The sequence below is a fragment of the Ranitomeya variabilis genome, chromosome 5 (genome assembly GCF_051348905.1).
Source record: "Ranitomeya variabilis isolate aRanVar5 chromosome 5, aRanVar5.hap1, whole genome shotgun sequence".
Lineage (NCBI taxonomy): Eukaryota > Metazoa > Chordata > Amphibia > Anura > Dendrobatidae > Ranitomeya > Ranitomeya variabilis.
In genome coordinates this window covers 500,699,685-500,725,775 of record NC_135236.1, presented here as the reverse complement: position 1 = coordinate 500,725,775, position 26,091 = coordinate 500,699,685, and the positions used below count along the sequence as shown (strand labels likewise).

The following is a 26,091-nucleotide window of genomic DNA, read 5'->3' as shown; positions in this document are numbered from 1 at the left end:
GCCGACAGGGTGTCAATTCCCGGTATCGACTCATAAAAATGCTGCTGGCCCATATTTTAGAGCATATACATTGGCAAATGAAATGACAAACACAGAAATGAACCAGGTTTAGCACAGAGAGGCCCGCTTACTGATAGCAGAATAAAGAAAGGTAACTTATATGGTCAACAAAAACCCTATCAAAATCCACACTGGAAATTCAAGAACCCCCGAACCGTCTAACGGTCCGGGGGGAGAACACCAGCCCCCTAGAGCTTCCAGCAAAGGTCAGGATATAGATTTGGAACAAGCTGGACAAAAATACAAAACCAAAACAAATAGCAAAAAGCAAAAGGCAGACTTAGCTGATATAACTGGAACCAGGATCAGTAGACAAGAGCACAGCAGACTAGCTCTGATAACTACGTTGCCAGGCATTGAACTGAAGGTCCAGGGAGCTTATATAGCAACACCCCTAACTAACGACCCAGGTGCGGAAAAAAGGAATGACAGAAAAACCAGAGTCAAAAAACTAGTAACCACTAGAGGGAGCAAAAAGCAAATTCACAACAGTACCCCCCCCTTAGTGAGGGGTCACCGAACCCTCACCACGACCACCAGGGCGATCAGGATGAGCGGCATGAAAGGCACGAACTAAATCGGCCGCATGAACATCAGAGGCGACCACCCAGGAATTATCCTCCTGACCATAGCCCTTCCACTTGACCAGGTACTGAAGCCTCCGCCTGGAGAGGCGAGAATCCAAGATCTTCTCCACCACGTACTCCAACTCGCCCTCAACCAACACCGGAGCAGGAGGCTCAGCAGAAGGAACTACAGGCACAATGTACCGCCGCAACAAGGACCTATGAAATACATTGTGAATAGCAAACGACACAGGAAGATCCAGACGAAAAGATACAGGATTAAGGATTTCCAATATCTTGTAAGGCCCAATAAAACGAGGTTTAAATTTGGGAGAGGAGACCTTCATAGGAACAAAGCGGGAAGAAAGCCACACCAAATCCCCAACGCGTAGTCGGGGACCCACACCGCGGCGGCGGTTGGCAAAGCGCTGAGCCCTCTCCTGTGACAACTTCAAGTTGTCCACCACATGATTCCAGATCTGCTGCAACCTATCCACCACAGAATCCACCCCAGGACAGTCAGAAGGCTCCACATGACCCGAAGAAAAGCGAGGATGGAAACCAGAGTTGCAGAAAAAAGGCGAAACCAAGGTGGCGGAACTAGCCCGATTATTAAGGGCAAACTCAGCCAACAGCAAGAATGTCACCCAATCGTCCTGATCAGCAGAGACAAAACACCTCAAATAAGCCTCCAAAGTCTGATTGGTTCGCTCCGTCTGTCCATTAGTCTGAGGATGGAAAGCAGACGAAAACGACAAATCAATGCCCATCCTACTACAAAAGGATCGCCAGAACCTGGAAACGAACTGGGATCCTCTGTCTGACACAATATTCTCAGGGATGCCGTGCAAACGAACCACGTTCTGGAAAAACACAGGAACCAGATCGGAAGAGGAAGGCAGCTTAGGCAAAGGAACCAAATGGACCATCTTGGAGAAGCGATCACATATCACCCAGATAACGGACATGCCCTGAGATAGCGGAAGATCAGAAATGAAATCCATGGAGATATGTGTCCAAGGTCTCTTCGGGACAGGCAAGGGCAAGAGCAAACCGCTGGCACGAGAACAGCAAGGCTTAGCTCGAGCACAAGTCCCACAGGACTGCACAAATGACCGCACATCCCTTGACAAGGAAGGCCACCAAAAGGACCTGGCCACCAGATCTCTGGTGCCAAAAATTCCCGGGTGACCTGCCAACACCGAGGAATGAACCTCGGAAATGACTCTGCTGGTCCACTTATCCGGGACAAACAGTCTGTCAGGTGGACAAGACTCAGGCCTATCAGCCTGAAATCTCTGCAACACACGTCGCAGATCCGGAGAAATAGCTGACAAGATAACTCCATCTTTAAGAATACCAACAGGATCAGCGACTCCAGGAGCATCAGGCACAAAGCTCCTAGAAAGAGCATCGGCCTTCACATTCTTTGAACCTGGTAAATACGAGACAACAAAATCAAAGCGGGAGAAAAACAATGACCAGCGGGCCTGTCTCGGATTAAGGCGTTTAGCAGACTCGAGATACATCAGATTTTTGTGATCAGTCAAGACCACCACACGATGCTTAGCACCCTCGAGCCAATGACGCCACTCCTCAAATGCCCATTTCATGGCCAACAACTCCCGATTGCCCACATCATAATTTCGCTCGGCAGGCGAAAATTTCCTAGAGAAAAAGGCACAAGGCTTCATAACAGAGCAACCAGGGCCTCTCTGCGACAAAACGGCCCCTGCCCCAATCTCCGAAGCATCCACCTCAACCTGAAAGGGAAGTGAGACGTCAGGCTGGCACAAAACAGGCGCCGAAGTAAACCGGCGTTTCAACTCCTGGAAAGCCTCCACGGCAGCAGGAGCCCAGTTAGCTACATCGGAGCCCTTCTTGGTCATATCCGTCAAAGGTTTCACAATGCTAGAAAAATTAGCGATAAAACGACGGTAGAAGTTAGCGAAGCCCAAGAACTTCTGAAGACTCTTAACTGACGAGGGCTGAGTCCAATCAAGAATAGCTCGGACCTTGACTGGGTCCATCTCCACAGCAGAAGGGGAAAAAATGAACCCCAAAAAGGGAACCTTCTGTACACCAAAGAGACACTTTGAGCCCTTGACAAACAAAGAATTTTCACGCAAAATTTTAAAGACCAACCTGACCTGCTCCACATGCGAATCCCAATTATCAGAAAAAACCAAAATATCATCCAGATAAACAATCAAAAATGTATCCAGATACTTCCGGAAAATGTCATGCATAAAGGACTGAAAAACTGAAGGCGCATTGGAGAGCCCAAAAGGCATCACCAAGTACTCAAAATGACCTTCGGGCGTATTGAATGCGGTTTTCCATTCATCACCTTGCTTAATGCGCACAAGGTTGTACGCACCACGAAGGTCTATCTTGGTGAACCACTTGGCACCCTTAATCCGGGCAAACAAGTCAGACAACAGCGGCAAAGGATACTGAAATTTGACAGTGATCTTATTTAAAAGCCGATAATCAATACAAGGTCTCAAAGATCCGTCCTTTTTTGCCACAAAAAAGAATCCCGCACCAAGAGGGGAAGAAGACGGACGAATATGTCCTTTTTCCAGAGACTCCTTGATATATGAACGCATAGCGGTATGTTCAGGTACCGACAGATTAAACAGTCTTCCCTTAGGAAATTTACTGCCTGGGATCAAATCTATAGCACAGTCACAGTCCCTATGAGGAGGCAGTGCACTGGACTCAGACTCACTGAAGACATCCTGATAATCAGACAAATACTCCGGAACTTCCGAAGGCGTAGAAGAAGCAATAGACACAGGCAGGGAATCCTCATGAATACCACGACAGCCCCAACTTGAGACTGACATAGCCTTCCAGTCCAGGACTGGATTATGGGTCTGTAACCATGGCAGCCCTAAAACGACCAAATCATGCATTTTATGTAAAACCAGGAAACGTATCACCTCGCGGTGTTCAGGAGTCATGCACATGGTAACCTGAGTCCAATACTGCGGTTTATTTGCTGCCAATGGTGTAGCATCAATACCCCTAAGAGGAATAGGATTTTCTAATGGTTCAAGAGTAAATCCACAGCGCTTAGCAAATGAGAGATCCATGAGACTCAGGGCAGCCCCTGAATCTACAAACGCCATGACAGGATAAGATGACAGTGAGCAAATCAAAGTTACAGACAGAATAAATTTAGGTTGCAAATTACCAACGGTGACAGGACTAACAACCTTAGCTATACGTTTAGAGCATGCTGAGATAACATGTGTAGAATCACCACAGTAGTAGCACAAGCCATTCCGGCGTCTATGAATTTTCCGCTCATTTCTAGTCAGGATTCTATCACATTGCATTAAATCAGGTGTCTGTTCAGACAACACCATGAGGGAATTTGCGGTTTTTCTATCACATTGCACCGAATTAGGTGTCTGTTCAGACAACACCATGAGGGAATTTGCGGTTTTGCGCTCCCGCAACCGCCGGTCAATTTGAATAGCCAGTGCCATAGTATCATTCAGACCTGTGGGAATGGGAAAACCCACCATAACATTCTTAATGGCTTCAGAAAGGCCATTTCTAAAATTAGCGGCCAGTGCACACTCGTTCCAATGTGTCAGCACGGACCATTTCCGAAATTTTTGGCAATACACTTCAGCCTCGTCCTGCCCCTGAGACATAGACAGCAAGGCCTTTTCTGCCTGAATCTCAAGATTGGGTTCCTCATAAAGTAAACCGAGCGCCAGAAAAAACGCATCAAGATCAGCCAATGCCGGATCTCCTGGCGCCAGCGAAAAAGCCCATTCCTGAGGGTCGCCCCGTAAGAACGAAATAACAATTTTTACTTGCTGAGCAGAATCTCCTGATGAACAGGGTCTCAGGGACAAAAACAATTTACAATTATTCACGAAATTCCTAAACTTAAACCTGTCTCCGGAAAACAGTTCAGGAATCGGTATTTTAGGTTCTGACCTAGGATTTCTGATAACATAGTCTTGTATGCCCTGCACACGAGTAGCCAGCTGGTCCACACTTGTAATCAAGGTCTGGACATTCATGTCTGCAGCAAGCATAGCCACTCTGAGGTAAAGGGGAAGGAGAAAAAAAAAAACTCAGAATCTTCTTTCTTATAATCCCTCTTCTGCAATGCATTAAACATTTAATACTGGCCTGGCAAACTGTTATGACCCCAATGGCGAGGGTCTCAGAGGAACGTGGAAGTCTGCAGAATACAAAAATCCAGCTCATAGGGCAGTGGTAACTGGGTTGACCATATATCTACTCCTAACGCCAACACTAGAAGTAGCCGGGGATCATTCCTACGTTGATTCTAGATGACACGCGCCAGCCGGAGAATCTAGCTACCCCTAGTAGAGGAAAACAAAGACCTTTCTTGCCTCCAGAGAAGGGGACCCCAAAGCTGGATAGAAGCCCCCCACAAATAATGACGGTGAGGTAAGAGGAAATGACAAACACAGAAATGAACCAGGTTTAGCACAGAGAGGCCCGCTTACTGATAGCAGAATAAAGAAAGGTAACTTATATGGTCAACAAAAACCCTATCAAAATCCACACTGGAAATTCAAGAACCCCCGAACCGTCTAACGGTCCGGGGGGAGAACACCAGCCCCCTAGAGCTTCCAGCAAAGGTCAGGATATAGATTTGGAACAAGCTGGACAAAAATACAAAACCAAAACAAATAGCAAAAAGCAAAAGGCAGACTTAGCTGATATAACTGGAACCAGGATCAGTAGACAAGAGCACAGCAGACTAGCTCTGATAACTACGTTGCCAGGCATTGAACTGAAGGTCCAGGGAGCTTATATAGCAACACCCCTAACTAACGACCCAGGTGCGGAAAAAAGGAATGACAGAAAAACCAGAGTCAAAAAACTAGTAACCACTAGAGGGAGCAAAAAGCAAATTCACAACAGTCTGCGCCGCTCTTAGATACAATAGCGAGCGCAATTAAGCCTCGTGGCTTTAAAGGGAACCTGTCACCACGTTTTTGGAAGATGGGATAAAAATAGCGTTAAATAGGGGCAGAGGTGGGCATTACATTAGTGTGTTTGTTATGCGTTTATTACCCACCTAAGTTGCCGAAATACCTTTGCAAAGTCTCCGTTTTCGCCTGTCAATCAGGCTGGTCTGGTCAAAAGGGCGTCTTGTCTTCCCCCAGATTTTGCGTAGTTTTCCGTTGGTGGCGTAGTGGTGTGCGCATGCCCAAAGTCCTGAATCCTCTGCCAGGGGATTTAAAAGAGCGCGCTGTTCGTTTTCATTGGTGATCGGTGGGCGCGGCCATCTTCCTTTGGCCGCGCGTGCGCAGAAGCGGCGCTCTGCTGGCCGCGGCTTCAGGAAAATGGCCGCGGGATGCCGCGCGTGCGCAGATGGATATCGCGGCGGCCATTTTCCTGAAGCCGCGGCCAGCAGAGCACCGCTTCTGCGCACGCGCGGCCAAAGGAAGATGGCCGCGCCCACCGATCACCAATGAAAACGAACAGCGCGCTCTTTTAAATCCCCTGGCAGAGGATTCGGGACCTTGGGCATGCGCACACCACTACGCCACCAACGGAAAACTACGCAAAATCTGGGGGAAGACAACGCCCTTTTGACCAGACCAGCCTGATTGACAGGCGAAAACGGAGACTTTGCAAAGGTATTTCGGCAACTTAGGTGGGTAATAAACGCATAACAAACACACTAATGTAACGCCCACCTCTGCCCCTATTTAACGCTATTTTTATCCCATCTTCCAAAAACGTGGTGACAGGTTCCCTTTAAGTGCCTCCCCACAGAGTTACCTTACATCCCGGGCCTCCCGGGAGCTTGATACGCAAACTGCGTGTCACCAGTTCGACATGCGCAGTACTCAGGAAATGTTCATAGTGAAACGCAAATGCGTGTCACCAGTAAAAAGTCCCAGCATTACTCCGGCGTGCTAATTCTGCCCAATGCGGCTGAGACCCTCCCCTACATCACATGCCTTACGGCGCTCCCAGGATAGTGGAACGCAAATGCGTGTCAGCAGATGCCGACATGCGCACAGGCTCAATTCAAATCTTATATGAGCCTACCTGCCGACAGGGTGTCAATTCCCGGTATCGACTCATAAAAATGCTGCTGGCCCATATTTTAGAGCATATACATTGGCACAAGATAATATTCAACAGAAAAGGGGGGAAAGAAGGGGGGGGGGGAAACCCAAAGTAAAAGTTTTGGAAAAAACTAGACATGTCTTCCAATAATACAGAAAAAATTTAATAATTCCATATCAGACACTTCTAAACTACAGTGCATACTCAATATCAGTGGTATTCTGTATGTTACCGGCCTTCAATGCCTAGAATAGCACCAGATCATGTCATATATATTGCTACCATTACTCCGCACACACCACTACAGTATGTATATCATGTTTTTGGAAAAGGGGGCATATAGGCCCACATTAAGAGGCCATCTGACCTCTGCTGATGACAATATCACTGTTGGGGAAAGGGATAGCCCACAGTGTCTATTAAACTCACTGTCAGTCAGTAAAATGGACCAAAAGGATTATCTTCCAGAATTTAAATCCTTTACACGAGCAGTCCTAAATGAAGCAGGTATATGTCAGTTGTTCATTGAGCCCACCAGGGCTCATACTCTCCAGCCAAAAGATCCATCTACATTCTCGCTGGAGGATCTTATTGTCCCAGTCTCCTTGTCTGATAGATGGATATATCACCTCAATGATTTTAAACGAGATGCAATCAACATCTCCATTATGTACAGAATTAACATGTCTGGCTAACGGAGAATCTCGCCCATGTCTTATGTCTCCCAGATGCTCGCCCATTCTGACCCGCAGCTGTCGCTTAGTTTTTCCTACGTAATCCATGGGACAAGAGCACGTACAGACATAGACGACACCCTCCGTTTTGCAATTACCAAATTGTCTGTTTTTATATATCCTTTTTGTCACTGAGCTCTGAAATGTGGTGGAAGGTGCAATATGGTTGCAGAAGCTACAGTGGCCGCACCTGAAGGTTCCTACAGATCTATTCGCCAGCCAAGTCTCTTTAGTTTTTGGTGGGTTATAGTGGCTATCCACCACCATGTCTCGAATGGACCTACCCCTCCTGTAGGTGACAGATGGATAGGGGGAGATCCATCTATTGAGATCTGGGTCTGTTCTTAAAATCCCCCAGTGTTTCCTTAATATTTTCATCACCCTTTCCTGTTGGTCATCAAAGGTACCGATCAGTCTTGTTATAGGGGTCTCATTATCTTTGTTACGGGGATGAAGCAAAGTTGTCCTTTCTCTATTTTCAGCATGTTTATTTGCTTCCTTAAGTAATGCCCTGGGATATCCACGATCCGTGAATCTTTTTTCCAAATCCCTTGCTTTGTTATGATAGTCCCCATTTTCGGAGCAGTTTCTCCTTAATCTCAGGAACTGCCCTTTCGGTATCCCTCTTTTCAATGAGGTAGGGTGATAACTTTCCCACCTTAATAGGCCATTGGCCGCCGTTGGTTTACGGAAAAGGGTAGTTCTTATTGAGCCATTATCTTCAATGGATAGTTTCACATCGAGAAATGAAATCTCTCTTCCTCCCACCTCATACGTGAACCTGAGACCTAACTGGTTCTCATTTAGAAATTTCATGAAGAGTTGGAAGGTTGGTATATCTCCAGTCCAGAGGACGAGGATGTCGTCTATATAACGGCCCCAAAATTGTATGTGGGGTCCCCAGACGACATCCCCGTCCCCAAAGACCACCGTGTCCTCCCACCAGCCCAGGAGCAAATTCGCATAAGTGGGCGCACAAGGGCTGCCCATAGCGGTGCCCCTGAGCTGGTGGTAGAACTTCCCATTAAACAGGAAGAAATTATGGCATAAAACATACTCCAATAGAGTCATCACAAAATCATTGTGTAGAGACAAATGGTTACCTCGTGTATTCAAAAAGTATTTAACTGCCTTGAGGCCCGCCTCATGATGTATACTCGAGTATAGGGCCTCTACATCTATTGAAATGAGTATTGTCCCTGCTTCCACAGAGACCCCTTCCAATTTGGTCAACAAGTCAGTTGTGTCTCTTGTGTAGGATGGCAGGGCTACAACAAAAGGCCTCAACACCTGATCAAGGTAGACGCTACTGTTCTGCCCCAGAGCGTCTATCCCCGACACTATTGGTCTACCTTTAAGCGGGGGGTACCCCTTGTGAATTTTTGGAATTGCATAAAATGTCGCAATTACCGGATTTTTAGGTAGGAGAAAGTTCAATTCACTTTTTGAGATCAAATGGGCTTCCAACGCTCTACTTAGAATGTCATTTAGGCCATTTTTATATTCAGGAGATGGATCACGGCGTAATACTTCATATGTCGTTTTATCGGCAAGAACATCCATACACATCTTGACATAATCTACCCTATTCATCAGTACTGTGTTTCCCCCTTTGTCCGATGGCTTTATAATCAAGGAGGCATCAGATTGGAGGCATTGTAACGCATCTTTTTCTTCCCTAGATATATTGGGGTTAGCTGACCTATATTTAGGGTTAATTCTCTTTATTTCATCCACAACAAGCTTTTCAAAAACATCAATAGTGCCATGGTCACCAGAGGGTGGCATTTTGGTACTTTTCCGTTTGAGGTCAGTAAACGGACCTTCTCCCGGATTTCTACCCCCTTCTTCTGCCAGGTCAGCCAAAAGGCATACATCTCCAAGATCCTCTGGTAAGATACCAAGTTGTTGACACTTATTACGATCACTATTTGCAAAGAACTTTTTCCACCTTAATTTCCTCAGGAATAAATTTATATCCTTAACCCACAAAAAGGGATCAAAGTTAGTCGTGGGAACAAAGGAAAGCCCCGCCTGTAGAATAGTTTTCTCGGGTTCTGTCAAAATGTGATTAGATAGATTAATGATGTCAAGACAGACCAAGCACAGTATTTGCTTATAAGACAACAATGAGGGATTGGCCTCAGATATTTTGGGCTTGTAGATGCACTAATCTAACGCAATTGAGAGACACTGTATATGATACCAATTTGTTTTGTGTTTCTTTCTTTTTTCTGATCTTGTTTAATATTTTGCTAATTTTTTCTCTGGTATAAGATGCGGAACTCATATGGCATCTAGAGTGCAGACTAATATGTTACTCATAGTAACAAAAGTTTATCAGATTATCCATTGAAGAGAGAGCAATGAAGGATGGTTCTCAGCCATTTCTGTATTCTTATGTGCATTAGCCCTTAAACTAAATGAGAAATACTATATGTGATACCCTATGAGGCAGATAATTTTTTCATTTGGGTTTATTTTGTTTTTTGGTTTTTGTTGAATATTTTGTTCCGTTTATTTTTGGACAATTCAGGGTGTAATATATATCACCCAAAACATATTCATATCCATTGAGTGTACTCATTTATCTGCTAACCCTTTTGGAGGGGTGTTATCTTGCTTAGGGATCCACTCTGTATATAAAGGCCCCATCACACAGCGACGCTGCAGCGATACAGACAACGATGCTGATCGCTGCAGCGTCGCTGTTTTGTCGCTGTGTGGTCGCTGGGGAGCTGTCACACAGACAGCTCTCTCCAGCGACCAACGATCAGGGGAACGACTTCGGCATCGTTGAAACTGTCTTCAACGATGCCGAAGTCCCCCTGCAGCACCCGGGTAACCAGGGTAAACATCGGGTTACTAAGCGCAGGGCCGCGCTTAGTAACCCGATGTTTACCCTGGTTACCAAAAAAAACAAACAGTACATACTCGCCTTTCGGTGTCCAGGTCCCTTGCCGTCTGCTTCCTGCTCTGACTGAGCAGCCGTACAGTGAGAGCGCAGCGGTGACGTCACTGCTGCGCTCTCGCTGTACGGCTGCTCAGTCAGAGCAGGAAGCAGACGGCAAGGGACCTGGACACCGAAAGGCGAGTATGTACTGTTTTTTTTTTTTTACATTTACGCTGGTAACCAGGGTAAACATCGGGTTACTAAGCGCGGCCCTGCGCTTAGTAACCCGATGTTTACCCTGGTTACCAGTGAAGACATCGCTGGATCGGTGTCACACACACCCATTCAGCGATGTCAGCGGGGCCTCAACGACCAAAAAAAGGTCCAGGCCATTCCGACACGACCAGCGATCTCGCAGCAGGGGCCTGATCGCTGGTACGTGTCACACATAGCGAGATCGCTATGGAGGTCGCTGTTGCGTCACAAAACTTGTGACTCAGCAGCGATCTCGCTAGCGATCTCGCTATGTGAGACGGGGCCTTTAGCCTTATCGGTCTGTCTATGACTTGCAGGTCATCAACCACTAACAAAGATAGTGACATACTGATATATCTTTTAGAGGCTTCACTACCCATGACCTCCGAGTATTTAACTGAGCACACTTCAACTGTGCCCTGCTGTACCCCATAGCTCTGTACTATTTATATGTCTTTAAGAATATTTTTTGAGGTAACTGTGGGGTACATGCTATTTAGTGCATTTATGCAGTAATGTCTGCAGTGTTTTTAGAAACTTTTGTTCACTTTTTTCACTTTTTTCACTTTTTCACGTTTTTTGGTTAGTGTGACCTATTGGTCAATTTGTGTGTGTATGTCTGTGGGTATCTGGGTGTGGGTAGCAAGTAGGACCCTACTAGGGTGAGAAGGGACAGTCGACGTTGAGCGGGGGCGCCATATCGAATTCTAGGGTGCCAACCTCCGCTGGTAGGTAGGTGTAAGATACTTTAGGGCCACCTACAGGGACTGTGCCAGGCATATCTGCTCATTTCTCCCTATTTTTCTAGCCTACCCAACCCAGTTGGCTGATGTTGATTGCATACATTTGTGTTTATTAATTGGAATTTTAGTCAATCTAATAAAATATCGTTTTAAGGATAGTACGCTCTTTTTGGTTTTTCAATTTAATATATCCTTTCAATATTCTAGCTGGTTTTCTATACTCTGTGTACAGTGGGAAGGGACTTTTAAGAGTTAGAAGAAGTAGATTCTTGGACAATATTCCTTTTGTGTGTCCTGAAAATATCAAAACTTCTACTTGGAAAGTGACAGTAATTGTAAACTGTGTGCTACTGCTATATATGTGAAAAAGTAAAGTTGAACTTTTTGAACTGGATTTGGTCTTAATTGTCTTCCTTTAAGGTTAAACAGTAAAGAAAACCCCAACAAACATGTAAAGCTGACTTAAAGCCAGACCTGTTTACAGTAGTTCTGAGAACAGATATTGAGCATGAAGATAAATACTTTTCTATGATTTGATTAAAAAGGTTGTATAAATATAATCTTGATTCATAGAGATAGGTTGGGAGAACTGACTTCCCAGCCCCACATACAGTATTTGATATCTTCCATCAACAAAAACAAATACAAGAATAAGCTCGATCGATTTTGACCCATATTACAGTCAAACGTCCCGACACAACTGTGAGTTTAATTATCTAAACTAATAACACCATATTTTAGTAGCATTTAATCAATATTATAAATAAATCAAAACCATAAATCAATAAAAATAACATTTACTGTATATATGTGAACTCAGCACAACCTCCTATCCTATAATGGCTTCCAAGTAGTAACCTGGCAGAATTGCTTTAGGCTGGGTTCAGACTGGTGTATGAAAAGTCACCAATTTTTCTCTATCAAGAAACACTGATAACTCCTCATTTGTATGTCCATTTTCATCATCTGTGTACCATCCGTATATCCATTTCTGTCATCTATATGCCATCCGTATGTTCATTCTCATCATCCGTATGTCCATTTCCATCATCTGTATGCCATCCATGTGTCCATTTCCATCATCTATATGCCACCCGTATGTTCATTTTGTACATTTTTATGGCATCCTTTTTTATACATGAACATAAAAAACTTATGCAAAGCCAGATACAGTTTCCTATTTAAATAATTTCACTGAATCTGTAAATAAATGGATGCTGTTTGTATGGCATCCATTTTTTTAACAAACCAATTGAGCTTCTTGGGCAAGTGTAACCCAAAATGTGGTCTGTGTGATCCAAATCATTGGTGTGTTGGTAAAAACATTCATGTGAAATAACCCTTTGACTAGCACTGGCCGGTGAGCTGTCCATATGATATTGGTTTTCCATATGTACAGCACTTGGACATATACTTCGCTCATCTGAATGAACCCTTTTGCCGTAAAAATATATAAAAAAGGGAAGTGGACATGTGTCTGTGCCCAGCAATCTTGGAAGTGGGTGTGAAAATACATCAAAAGGGTATGAGATGAGCTCCTGCAGATGACAGTTGACCCAGCTTTTACATTTGATGGTGCTACACACGCGGTCAAAATTGTTGTTACTCCTCGTTTAATGACATAAAACCCCACCATGGTCACAGAAATAACTTGAATCTGACAAAAGTAATAATAAATAAAGATCTATGAAAATGAACAAATGAAAGTCAGACATTGCTTTTCAACCATGCTTCCACAGATTAAAAAAAAAACTCATGAAATAGGTCTGGACAGAAATGATGGTACCCCTGAAAATAATGTGACAAAAGAGACGTGTTAAATTAAGGTGTGACCACTAACTAGCATCGCAGGTGTCTACAATCTTGGAATCAGTGAGTGGGCCTGTATATAGGGCTACAGATACTCACTGTGCTGTTTGATGACATGGTGTGTATCACACTCAACATGGACCAGAGAAAGCGAAGGAAAGAGTTGTCTCAGGAGATTAGAAAGAAAATTATAGACAAACATGCTAAAGGTAAAAGTTATAAGACCATCTCCAAGCAGCTTGATGTTCCTGTGACTACAGTTGCACATATTATTCAGAAATTTAAGATCCATGGGACTGTAGCCAACCTCCCTGGACGTGGCCGCAGGAGGAAAATTGATGACCAATCAAAGCGACGGATAAAACGTATGGTAGCAGAAGAGCCTGGAAAAACTTCTAAACAGATTAAAGATGAACTTGAAGCTCAAGCAACATCAGTGTCAGATCGCACCATCCATCGTTGTATGAGCCAAAGTGACTTCATGGGAGACAACAACAAAGAGGACACCATGAAATAAAATCATAAAAAATCCAGACTGGAATTTGTCAAACTACATGTTGACAAGCCACAAATCTTTTGGGAGAATGTCCTATGGACAGATGAGACAAAAATGCAACTTTTTGGCAAGGCACATCAGCTCTATGTTCACCGATGGAAAAATGAAGCATATCAAGAAAAGAACACTTTCCCTACTGTGAAACATGGAGGAGGCTCTGTTATGTCCTGGGGTTGCTTTGCTACATCTGGCACAGGGTGTCTAGAATCTGTGCAGGGTATAATAAAATCTCAAGACTATCAAGTGATTCTAGAGAGAAATGTTCTGCCCAGTGTCAGAAAGCTTGGTCTCAGTCACAGGTCATGGGTCTTGTAACAGGATAATGACCCAAAAAAAACAGCTAAAAACACCCAAGAATGGCTAAAAGGAAAACACTGGACTATTCTGAAGTGGCCTTCTATGAGCCCTGACCTAAATCCTATTGAGCATCTTTGGAAAGAGCTGAAACATGCCGTCTGGAAAAGGCAACCTTCAAACACCAGACAACTGGAGCAGTTTGCTCTTGAGGAGTGACCCAAAATACCTGTCGAGAGCTGCAGAAGTCTCATTGACAGTTACAGGAATCGTTTGATTGCAGTGATTACCTCAAAAGGTTGTGCAACAAAATATTAAGTTAAGGGTACCATCATTTCTGTCCAGGCCTATTTCATGAGTTTTATTTATTTTTTTTTAATTCTGTGGAAGCATGGTTGACAAGCAATGTCTAACTTTCATTTGTTCATTTTCATAGATTTTTTATTTATTGTTACTTTTGTCAGATTCACGTTATTTCTGTGACCATTGTCGGTTTTTCTGTTATTAAAAAAGGGGTACTAACAAATTTGACCACGTGTGTATATGAGTTTTCTAAAAAGAAATGGGCATGTTTGCACTTTTCTCCCATATAATGTTATTGTTGATAAAAATATGCTAATTAAAAAAATGTATCCGTTAAATTGTGCAGCATATAATATAATATGACTGTGATCAAATAACAAATAGTTTTCAAATAATAGGCAACAAATAAGCTACAGTATTATATCTGACATATGAATATTTTAATAATGGAGTATTATAATAATTTATAATTACTATGCAAAATGTCACTCACCAATTGGTAAATCTTCATATACTGCTACAAAAATATCTTGAATAACTGGTCGATTGTTTGCAGAGACTGAAAAACAACATTTACCACTTAAATTTTATTGAAACTTTATTGACTACGGAACAGCATGACAAGCAACGCTGTATAATGTCACATGAAAACTGTTGGTTTTGCAAGAAAAAAAAATGATCGAAGCTGCCGCACTCCGGTTTCGTTCTTTAATCTGCATTAAGAATGTTGCATTGAGATTGGCTGCTTTTTTTTTCTATGTTTCTGTTCTATTCTGTCATTTTTGATAAATGAGACTAGACTCATTATGTAGTTCAACTACATGAAATATGAAGTGCTAAGGTTCTGAGGATTCTGTGCTTTATGACACTCACAGAAAAAAATTGCAAAGTGGAAAAGTCGGGTATTTTATTCACACAGGTCAAAAATAAAGTTTCAGGGCCCACATGTAGCCTTTTTCAAGCAACTGTGCCCATTAGTTTTTTTTATAGGGTTTGTCACCAGTTCTTAAATAAGTAAAATTGCAAAGTTCTTGTAATAACAAGCAACTTATCCTTATTAAAAATCCTATCCATCCTCAAGAACAGAAGAATTTTAAATAATATTATATACAGTTGTGCTCAAAAGTATACAAACCCCGGTAGCATTTTTGCTTTATTGGCCTTTTTTTCAGAGAATATGAATGATAACACCAAATATTTTTCTCCACTCATGGGTAGTGGTTGGGTGAAGCCATTTATTGTCAAACTACTGTGTTTTCTCTTTTGGTGTGGAGAAACAGTTTTTGTGTTATCATTCAAATTCTCTGAAAAAAGGCCAAGAAAGCAAAAATTCTGCTGGGGTATGTAAACTTTTGAGCCCAACTGTACAACTAGTTGCTTAAGTTACCCGCCACCTCTTCAGACTATCAGAGGGGAACGGTTCCCTTGACAAAGAGCTCACTCTTACAAGCGCTATGCTTTAGAGCTTTAAAGTGCAGCTCTGAAACTGGATTGCTGCATACCTATCTTTTTTACTGCTTGAAAAAGGACCTGCTTGGCCGAAATTAAGTTACTAAAGGAGGACTTCTGGTGTTAGGTTCCTGGACTTCTATATATTATTACAACCTTGTGGAGGGTTGCACCAAGCGTGCACGGACAACAGAGTGGTGCACGAGACTCATCTACTGCATGTATATGGATTGCTGAATCTGACAAGTTTCAGTGCCCATCTGTTCCTTCAATACTACAGAGGTAAAGCTACCGCTCATATCAGAGAGAGCACAATTTAGATCAGCGGCGCGACAATGTCCCTGATTAGAACTATCATTTTTTAGAAGTGTCCTACTCCCTGGTAAATAAAAAGATAGTAGGTGGGAAGCATTGTGCTCCTGAAGAAAGAAGACATGCACACCCCTTTAATGGGGTATATTGAGTGCTGCTGGTGTCCTTCCTATTCAAAATGTATCTGCTGCCACGAATGTTAAAGGGGTTGTCCACTACTAGGACAACCCCTTCTTGAACTAAATGTTTGGCCAAGATAAAATAATACAGCCAATACTCATCTCCCATGCGGCTTCATTGATTGACTGTAGTGCTATTGACAGTGCCCCTGCATGGTGTCCCTTTCTCCCTCCATGCAGGGATGCCAGCTTACTCACTGTCCTGCTCCTCGGCGCAACCCCCGGCGTGCTCCTTCGCTCGTGTATCTTCCTGGTATGCACACTGCACATTCTGTCAGCAGCATGCATTAAAGCACGCAGACATAGTAAACACCCCAGCTAACAGCTGGGAGGCATTTAGTAATGTGTTCATCTGCAAGTTTTCTCTAAGCCAATAGCTGGGAGACATCTTGTATAAAAGGCACCCACCCCAATAGGGAGGTGCCTGAGCAACCCCTATAGTTACTGTTACGTGGTTTATTGTGTGCAATTGTATATTGCCAGGTCCCCATCCATTGTCTGTTAAACTTGTTCTCGTATCCTGTGTCACATGAGTTCAGTATAGTTAGTCCTTGTTCCTGTGTCCACTTCAGCACTGTCATTACCCCATAATCGCATTGGTGGTACCTGAAAAGTTTCCTGAGACCAGAGTGTCTGAACCTGTCCTTGTGGCTGTCCTTATTGCCATAGTCTGTACCTGTACCTGTAGCCTTCCTGTCTGCTATCCGGAGACTGCACAATCTGAACCTGTCCCTGTGGCCATCCTGTTGGCACAGTCTGAACCCATCCCAAGTGGCCGTCCTGCCTGCACAGTGTGCACCTGTACTGAGCAGCTGTCCTGCCTGCACAATGTAAACTTGTCCTAAGTGGCCATCCTGCCTGCACAGTGTAAACTCATCCCAAGTGACGATCCTGTCTAAACCTGTCCCAGTGGATGTCCTGCCCTGTCCAGGAATCTGGATAAACTGCTTAGACCCGTGGGGTCAGCTGCTACTGCCAGACCCCGTTCGGGAGTGACACCTGGCAGATACCTGCCACAGAAGCCTGACATCCCACTGGAGGCTCCAGTGAACACCAAGTTAGCTTCTTAGTCACGCCCCTCCAGGGTAGGTCTGGTTTGTGGCACAGTGGATCCACAAACCACATGCGCCACATGTGTGTGTAACATAGACAGATCATTTATTTTACAAGTTTGATGTTTTTGACAACTGAAGTTAATTAAAAACAATCAAAAGCTGGGGCAATTTGTCATGCCTTTTTTGGGCTCCTCAAAAAACTCAATGTGCACATCCATTTACAGTGGATATGGGTGTTTGGAAATAATTTAAGGACGAGCGTCTACTCTGTCTCGCCTACGTTTTTTAGTTTAGTTATAATGTTTAGTATTTTGGTATGTGTAGCTTCTTATTTCTAGTAAGGTGTATGTTATTTTTTATTTTATTCTAATCTAAATGGGATTATTTACCCTTAATAAACACTACAGCTTATTTATCAATTATTTGGTGTTATGTGTCTTATTTTTAATATTCATTTATATGTGAGTATATTTAAATGTGCAAGCATTCATTATGAATGATGGATCTAAAAATGTTCAAACTGCTTTACAGTTTATGATTAAAATGAAGAAAAAAACATTTACCTTGGCCACCACCATATAAGAGCAAAGGGAGTAGGCACAGGATCCAGATCATTGTTCCACCATCAGTGTCCTAGAGTCAAAAGGAAAAATAAGTCATAGTAAATTGCCTGTCACAGTCTCCTATAATTTTATTCTACAATGATGGATCAAAAAGATAAGACACTGCAGTAATAGTTTACAATGCCACCACTATGTTTCACTGGAGGCCAGGTGTTCTTTCCAGCATATGCTTCATTTTTCCTCTGCCAGACATTATGAGGGTTCATATGCCTGAAAAGTTTCAGTTTTGTTTCACTGAGTCACAGAAAAGAATACCAAAACTTCTGAAGCTATTTAATACGACTTTAAGCATATTAGAGATTACCTTCCTTATGCTGTTGAGTCAAAATAGGTATACGTCTTGGAGTGCAAGCATAGAGACCTTTAGCATTTAGTATAGGCCTCACTGTATAAACTGAAGCCTCAGCCCTGCTGCCACCAAATTGTGCTGCAGGTCATTGCAGTTACTTTAAGGTTTTTTTTTACCACCTGCCTCCTCAAGAATTTGGAGGCAGCCAGTGATAATTTTCACTTTCTGCCACTTCTGGGTAATATCATCAATGTTACTTTAACTTTGAATTTGTGAACCTTGCTTCCAATTATCTGTCGAGGAACTTTCAATGTCTTTGCATCTTTATGTTCCCTTTTTTTTGTGCGAGGCAGGGATCCCTTCTCTTACAGAGGTCTTCTCCAAATGTTTCAAAATACCTAAAATGTCAAACAGGGCAAGTACTCGCCCTCCCTGGATTCAGCACCGTATCGGTGACGCTGCTAGGGTCTTGATATTTTGGCTACAGCAGTGACATCATGTCAACAATGCACATGCACATCAATGCTGTAGCCAATCACAGAGTTCAGCAGCTCATGCTCTCTCTTTTGACAGAGCCTCTAATCTCAGTGATGGACTACAAAGGTGAAGCATGCTGTCGACGTGGTATTACCTCTGCAGTCAAAACATCAAAACCAGAGCAGTGGTGAGGAGTCGGCACTACACCCGGGGAGGGAGAGTACCTACTGTTTGCTATTTTAGGTATTTTACAGCATATAGGGTACACTTTCCTTGAAATGGAAAACCCTTTAACTTTTTGAATCACTTTCTTGACAGCCCAAGAATGTTAGTGAACTGGAAGCCACTACCGATGAGGAATGGATTAACATTCATCAAGAAAATTGCCAGAAGTTAGTGTTTTGCTTTGCATCAAGTTTGCAGTTTAAGGAGCTCTACTATGTACTAAAGATGCTTGTCATGGGATAGTTGAGGAATCTAGAAACTGCAGCATTCATTAATATGTTAATTGTGATGAATTTGGAGAAACATTTGTTATATTGCTTGTATTGATCTATATAAATTGTTCTTGTTTGATTAGATTATTGTAAACAACAAAAAGATTGTAAATTTTGCTAATAAATCTAATTTGCAATGAAGGCTGAATAGTTTTGATTGCAACTGTAATTGGCATTACTTTCCAATAATGGTGAAAAAATTGAAACAATACAATTAAACAATGCTCAATATGCAATCCCTATTCCAAAAAAAGATGAGATGCTGTGTAAATTGTAGAGAAAATAAGAATGCAATGATTTGTAAACCTCTTATAGCCATATTTCATTCACAACAGAAAATATAACACATTAGAAGTTGAAAGTCAGACATTTTTCCACGTCATTTGAAAACAATGAACACATTTAAAAATTGATGATAGCAACACATTTTATAAAGTCAGTACAGGGCCATGTCTACCATTGTGTAATATCCCCTCTTCTTTTTTTACAACAGAGTTTATGTCTTGGAAGTGAAGAGACCAATTTCTGGAATTTTGGAGAGGAATGTTTTCCCATTCTTGTCTGATGCAGGATTCCAGCTACTCAGCAGTCCTTTGTCTTCTTTGCTAGCAAATATTTTTTTCTTTTTTCCTCATCTTTTAAACTGATTTTATTCCATTGTTTTATCATCACTTTGTATGAAAGAAAGAGGCACCAACAGATGTAAGGAGGATTCCTTTTTTCATTTGTCTTCTATGTTGATCCATACCCTTGGAGACAGGGTTGTAATTACTCAGGATGGTGCAGCAACTGTTAATCTACTGGGAAGGATTGCATGCCCTGACAATCCCTTGCCAGACTTCGCTTACTTTTGTACAACTCCATTAAAGTGAGTGATTATCCATTTTTTTGCCTGAGCTTATGGCGGATGTGATTTTGCAGTTCTGCTAATGATGAGCGCAAAGTATGTATGCCGTGAGTATTCTATCATAATAATATTATTATTTTTATCTTTTGCGTAAAAAATAGGTTGTCAAAAAGGGAAACAAATTGACTTGTGTGAACATAGAGTCCCTTAAAATAATTTTACTTTCTGAATTCTAAAAACAACCAAAATCCAGTGTAACAGACAATAAAAGATACAAAATTCACCTTAAATCAGACAATGGATAAATCTATATCAATACTCGCTTCTATATTAATAGCCAGACAATGATAACAGCCTACAAGTACCTACAAACTCCCTTACTAGTATCATATGCTGATTCTAACTAACCGCGGAGGTTGTCACCCTATAAGATACAAGATGTGGCGCCCCCACTAGTCGGAGGCCCCTGTATTATCTGCCTGTCCCTCTTATAAGCAGGCAGGAAAAGACAGGTGGATAATTAGAGATGAAAGAAAATAAATATCAATATATAGGGTGTAGTGGACTTTGTCCAGAGTGAGTATATGGTACAGGCGTGATAGTCTATCAAAGAAAGGGTACTATAAGATCAGGGAAATGATAGTATCAGTATATATTCCCTCTAATATAGGTATTTGCTATACCTGGTATGTAGATAATTAAATGATTTGATAGTAGACCTTTAGATAGTTATATGACCCTTTTTCTTTACCTAAAGGTACCGTCACACTAAGCAACGTCGCCAGCGATCTGTGACGTTGCAGCGTCCTAGGGAGCGATATCGCTGTATTTGACACGCAGCAGCGATCAGAATCCCGCTGTGAAATTGCTGGTCGCTGCTAGAAGGTCTGCACATTATTTGGTCGCTAGGTCGCCGTGTATCGCCGTGTTTGACAGCAAAAGCAACCATACCAGCGATATTTTACACTGGTAACCAGGGTAAACATCGGGTTACTAAGCGCAGGGCCGCGCTTAGTAACCCGATGTTTACCCTGGTTACCAGCGTAAAAGTTAAAAAAACAAACAGTACATACTCACCAGCGCGTCCCCCAGCCTCTGCTTCCTGACACTGACTGAGCGCCGGCCCTAAACTGAAAGTGAAAGCACAGCGGTGACGTCACCGCTGTGCTGTTAGGGCCGGAGCTCAGTCAGTGTCAGGAAGCAGAGGCTGGGGGACGCGCTGGTGAGTATGTGCTGTTTGTTTTTTTAACTTTTACGCTGGTAACCAGGGTAAACATCGGGTTACTAAGCGCGGCCCTGCGCTTAGCAACCCGATGCTTACCCTGGTTACCCGGGGACCTCGGCATCGTTGGTCGCTGGAGAGCGGTCTGTGTGACAGCTCTCCAGCGACCAAACAGCGACGCTGCAGCGATCGGCATCGCTGTCGCTATCGCTGCAGCGTCGCTTAATGTGACGGTACCTTAAGCTGATACTATCCGACAGCAGAGGATGGCAAACTATTAGGTTACGAGATGTGGTGCCCCCTCTCATCGGTGGCTCTCCCTATCATTCCCTGCTAGCCCTGTTATAGGCAGCAATAATGAATGGGAGGGCAGGTGAGATAAGGCAGATAAAGCAAAGCAAAAATGGTTTACACATGTCAGAAGACCCCAAATATACATGAAATACAGGCATAATAGTCCTGAAACAAGGGGGTCATAGTGAGCAAAAGTGGGCTTATCGCAAAGGTAAGCAGGTCGGTTCATCAGGTGTCCAGGTAAATGGATGATAATCGGGTCTGTAGATTTTAAATATTCCTCCAATGCAAGGAGTAAATAGAACAATACGCCCATTATGTCATAAGCCTGGCCTTCTTACTGGGCTCGTTTGTAGATAAGCAGGGTTCAGGCATCAGGAAGAAACCATAGAGATATTTTGTTAGCTAAGCCCAGGCAGATGCGCAGTGACCGAGTGAGGGCTGACGTGTGCTCCAAGCTGGAACGCATCGGAAACCACCGCTGCATAACCTCCTGTACCGTGCAAAATGACGTGCTGTGAAGGACTTTGGCAACTGTAAGTCTATGGGGGTGGTGTATAAGGCAATGTGTCCCCAATTTTTTGCAGCCTGGACCAAGGAGTCAATCGTGTCCTTGGTCAGGTTTATGCAAATCTTACTTAGCGAGGAACAGAGACTTTTTGATGACTCAACCAAAAACTGAATTGTCTAATAGAAAAAGCGCAGAAATACAGATCTGACCCCAATTTCAATAAACTCAAAAATATTTTTGCAGACCTCAGTTCAAAAATGTTAAATATTAAAAAAATATGAATTTAAAGAGAATCAAGCGTATGACTTTCAGGCTAAAAACACAATAGAAGCGTCATCATCTGACATTGACACCTCAGATACTGAAAGTACAGAGAGTGGTAGCTTTGGTAATTACCGTGGTAAGGGCAGACTCTTTAAAAACAGATGACGGGCATCAAGGAATCAACTCAGACAAAGGGGCACAGGAAGGGAAACACCAGAAAATCAAGGGACTGCTACATCCCCCTCATCTTCAGCATCACACTTACGGTATATTTTTTAGACAAAAAACCATTAAAATCCAATAAAAACCACCTCTAAATGTTGGTATTTACATAGATAAGGTGCTGAGACCCTTTGTTACATCACTCCCTTCATATGTCCGCGATACATCCCATCTCCTTATCCTAGTAGAGGGTCTTATCATAGAGACTGATACCATCTTGGCCTCAATTGATGTAAAGGCATTCTTCAGCAGTATTCCAAATGACTCGGGCCTCTTTACAATAGGACACTTTCAGAAGACACTATTCGGAGAATACAACAAATTTATTAAGGATCTTCTCCATTTCACCTTAACATGAAATGACTTCCTCTTCGATGGGAGGTACTTCCACCAGCTCAAGGGCACAGTAATGGGGAGCCCCTGTTCCCCCACATATGCCAATATGTTCCTGGACTGGTAGGAGGAAGCTCTTGTCTTTGAGAAGGAGGAGAGGTGGTGGCACCCACCTTGATATCAGCTGCTGGACAAGATACATTGATGACATCCTTGTCTTTTGATCTGGCCCAGAGTCTGAATTTCATTGATTCGTGAAGGATTTAAACATCAACACACCTGGTTTGAAGTTCACATCTGAGTGTCATAACGAGAGTATAACCTTTTAGGACTTGACGTTTGCAAAGGAGGGAGATTGGAGTATTGGGACATGCACTTACCGAAAACCTATGGCAACAAATAGGTTATTGAAGTGGGATAGCCACCAATCTGTCCCCCTGAAAAAGAGTATACCTAGGGGGCAGTTTCTCCGTATCAGGAGGAACTGCTCCAAAATCGAGGTTTTCAAACAACAAGCTAATCAACTATATCAGAGGTTTCAAGATAGGGGCTATCCCTGCCTGATACTTGATAGGCCATATTCTAGTGCTCTGAGAAGAGATAGACGATCCCTGTTAACCAGTCACTAAGGAAATGAATATAACTAGTATGATCGGCACTTTTGACGACCAGGCTGAGAGGGTGTACTGAATTTTCAAAAAATATTGGAGCATCTTACTAGCGGACCCAAATCTAAATGGGCTTTTATAAACTATGCCCAGCATTACATGCAGAAGGGGTAGATCAATTGATAATCAGCTGGTACATAGATTGTACCAAATACCATCTAAATCTGGTACCTGACTGAATAGAAAACCCTGTGGTTATTTCAAGTGGGAAACTGCTGCAGATGTGACTGGATGTCTCCATGTAAAACATTCTGTAGCGCAACAACAAGGAGAGTTTATTCTGTGAGGGACTTTGGAAACTATAAAGACTACGGGGTGGTCTATAAGGCAACATGTACCTGCCCCCTGGACTGTATTGGGAAAATCACAAAGGAACTCAGAGTAAGAGTGGGCAAACATTTGGGTGATGTTAGAAATAAACGTGATACCCCAATTGCCCACCATATGAACACCATACATGGGGGACATTTGAGAGAGATTTATTTCTGCATGATTGAATTGACTAAACCAAAGGATAGGGGAGGTAATCTGGAAAAAAAGCATTCTGAAACGTGAATCTGAATGGATTTTTAGAATGCAATTCTTATCCCCTAAGGGGCTGAATAAATATCTTTCATATACCTGCTTTATCTAAAAGATAACCTTCTTCCCCTCCCTTCAGTTTACCCCACTATATCATAATTTGACTGTTTGGCGCTCTCTTATCTGGCTAGCACTATGATGTGCTTTCCCAAATAGGGTCTTCATGCTCTCATCGCTCTTGTCCTCATGTGCGCCATAGTGCGGACCAGGAGCGTGATATATTTTAATACTTTGGAATAAATTTTAAAATTTTATTTACAAGGAGCTGGAACATCAAGTTTTTTTTTCCTCTTCAATTATCTACATAACAGGTATAGCAAATAACTATATTAGAGGGAATATATACTGATACTATCATTTCCCTGATCTTCTAGAATCCTTGTTTGATAGGTTATCACGCCTCTACCATATACTCACTCTAGACAAAGTCCACTACACTCTATATATTGATATTTATTTTCATTCATCTCTAATTACCCACCTGTCTTTTCCTGCTTCCTTATAACAGGGACAGCCAGATAACACAGGGGCTGCCAACGAATGGTAGCGCCACATTTCATATCCTATAGATTGCCAACCTCTGCGGTCAGATAGAATCAGCATAGGATAATACTAGTAAGGGATTTTGTGGGAACTTGTAGGCTGTAATTGTTATCTGGATATTAATATAGAAGCAAGTATTGATGTGGATGCATCCATGGTCTGATTTAAGGTGATCTATTATTTTTATCCCAATGGTTCACGATCACTTTGAATGAAAGACAGAGACACCAAAGGATGTAAGGAAGATTAACTTTGTCATTTGTTTTCTGTGTTGATCTATACCCCTGGAGAGAAGATTGTAACTATCCTCCAGGATGGAGCGGCAACTATTAATCTACTGGGAAGGTTTGCATGCCCTGACAATCCCATGTCAGAGTTGGTCTACATTTGCACAACTCCATTAAGTAAGTGGTTACCTAGAAAGTCTACCGTGGTGGATGTCATTGGACTTTTCACCTCCTGGAATTTATTGCACTAGGGAACGCCACTAGTTTTCTTTTTGTTTCTCCACATGAGCTTATGACTTATGTGCTTCTACAGTTCTGCTAATGATGAGTACAAAGTATATACGCCACGAGTATTCTACCATAACAATATTAATATTTTTATCCCAATGGTTAACCATCACTTTGTATGAAAGAAAGAGACACCAAAAAATGGAAGGAGGATTCCTTTCTTCATTTGTTTTCCATGTTGATCCATAACCTTGGATTTTTCACTTATTAGAATTTATTGCACTAGGGAGCGCCCCAGGTTTTCTTTTTCCATTTCTTTGCATGAGCTCATAGCATATGTGCGTGCCCAGTTCTGCTAATGATGAGTACAAAGTATGTTTGCCATGAGTATTTTACCATAGTCATATTAAATATTAAACTGGTATTTATGACTATATGCCACTAAAACTGTAAGTAGAAGAAAATAAAACACTGTATTCTGACTTCTGTGTTCACGGTATGTGTTGGGAAAGCTCCAAGCACACACACCAAAAATATCCATAGACCCCCATATACCCATGCTAATCAGTAGTTGGAGCCTCAGCTTGGTGTTATTCAGTATGAGTCTTTAATATTTACTTTCAAGGGTAAAATTCTGTTCTGATCATGTGATGTTTGGTGCTAACTGTCCTGTAGCTGTAGCAAGCCGGTCACCTATGTGATCATCTCATGACAAGGAAATGATTTTTTTTTTCCTCTGAAATTAATCAGTGGGGGGAATTTATCATTCCCCCATGTTAGTTTTCTAACTTATAGTTGCAAATTATGGTGCTTACTATATTGGCTCAATAATTTGCATTTCTTTTACTGTTTCCACTGCTCGTGACATTGTACTAAAAAGTGAATGGAGCTGAGTGAAGAGGGGCAAGGGCCAAACATGGTATATAAAAACATACTATAAATTACACCAGAAATAGGAGTATATTTACA

At 42.5% G+C, this 26,091-nt stretch overlaps 1 protein-coding gene across 1 annotated transcript in view; it reads right to left on the bottom strand.

Moving 5' to 3' along the window:
- The window catches only part of CDHR2 (cadherin related family member 2), a 239,739-nt gene that overhangs the window by 198,535 nt on the left and 15,113 nt on the right, over nt 1-26,091 (bottom strand). Inside the window, exons 2-3 of the mRNA XM_077265704.1 lie at nt 17,859-17,928; nt 14,794-14,859 (exon numbers count right to left, since the gene is read on the bottom strand). Of these exons, the coding sequence (XP_077121819.1) occupies nt 14,794-14,859; nt 17,859-17,910 (118 nt within the window). The 5' untranslated portion in view covers nt 17,911-17,928. The remainder of the gene's footprint in view (nt 1-14,793; nt 14,860-17,858; nt 17,929-26,091) is intronic.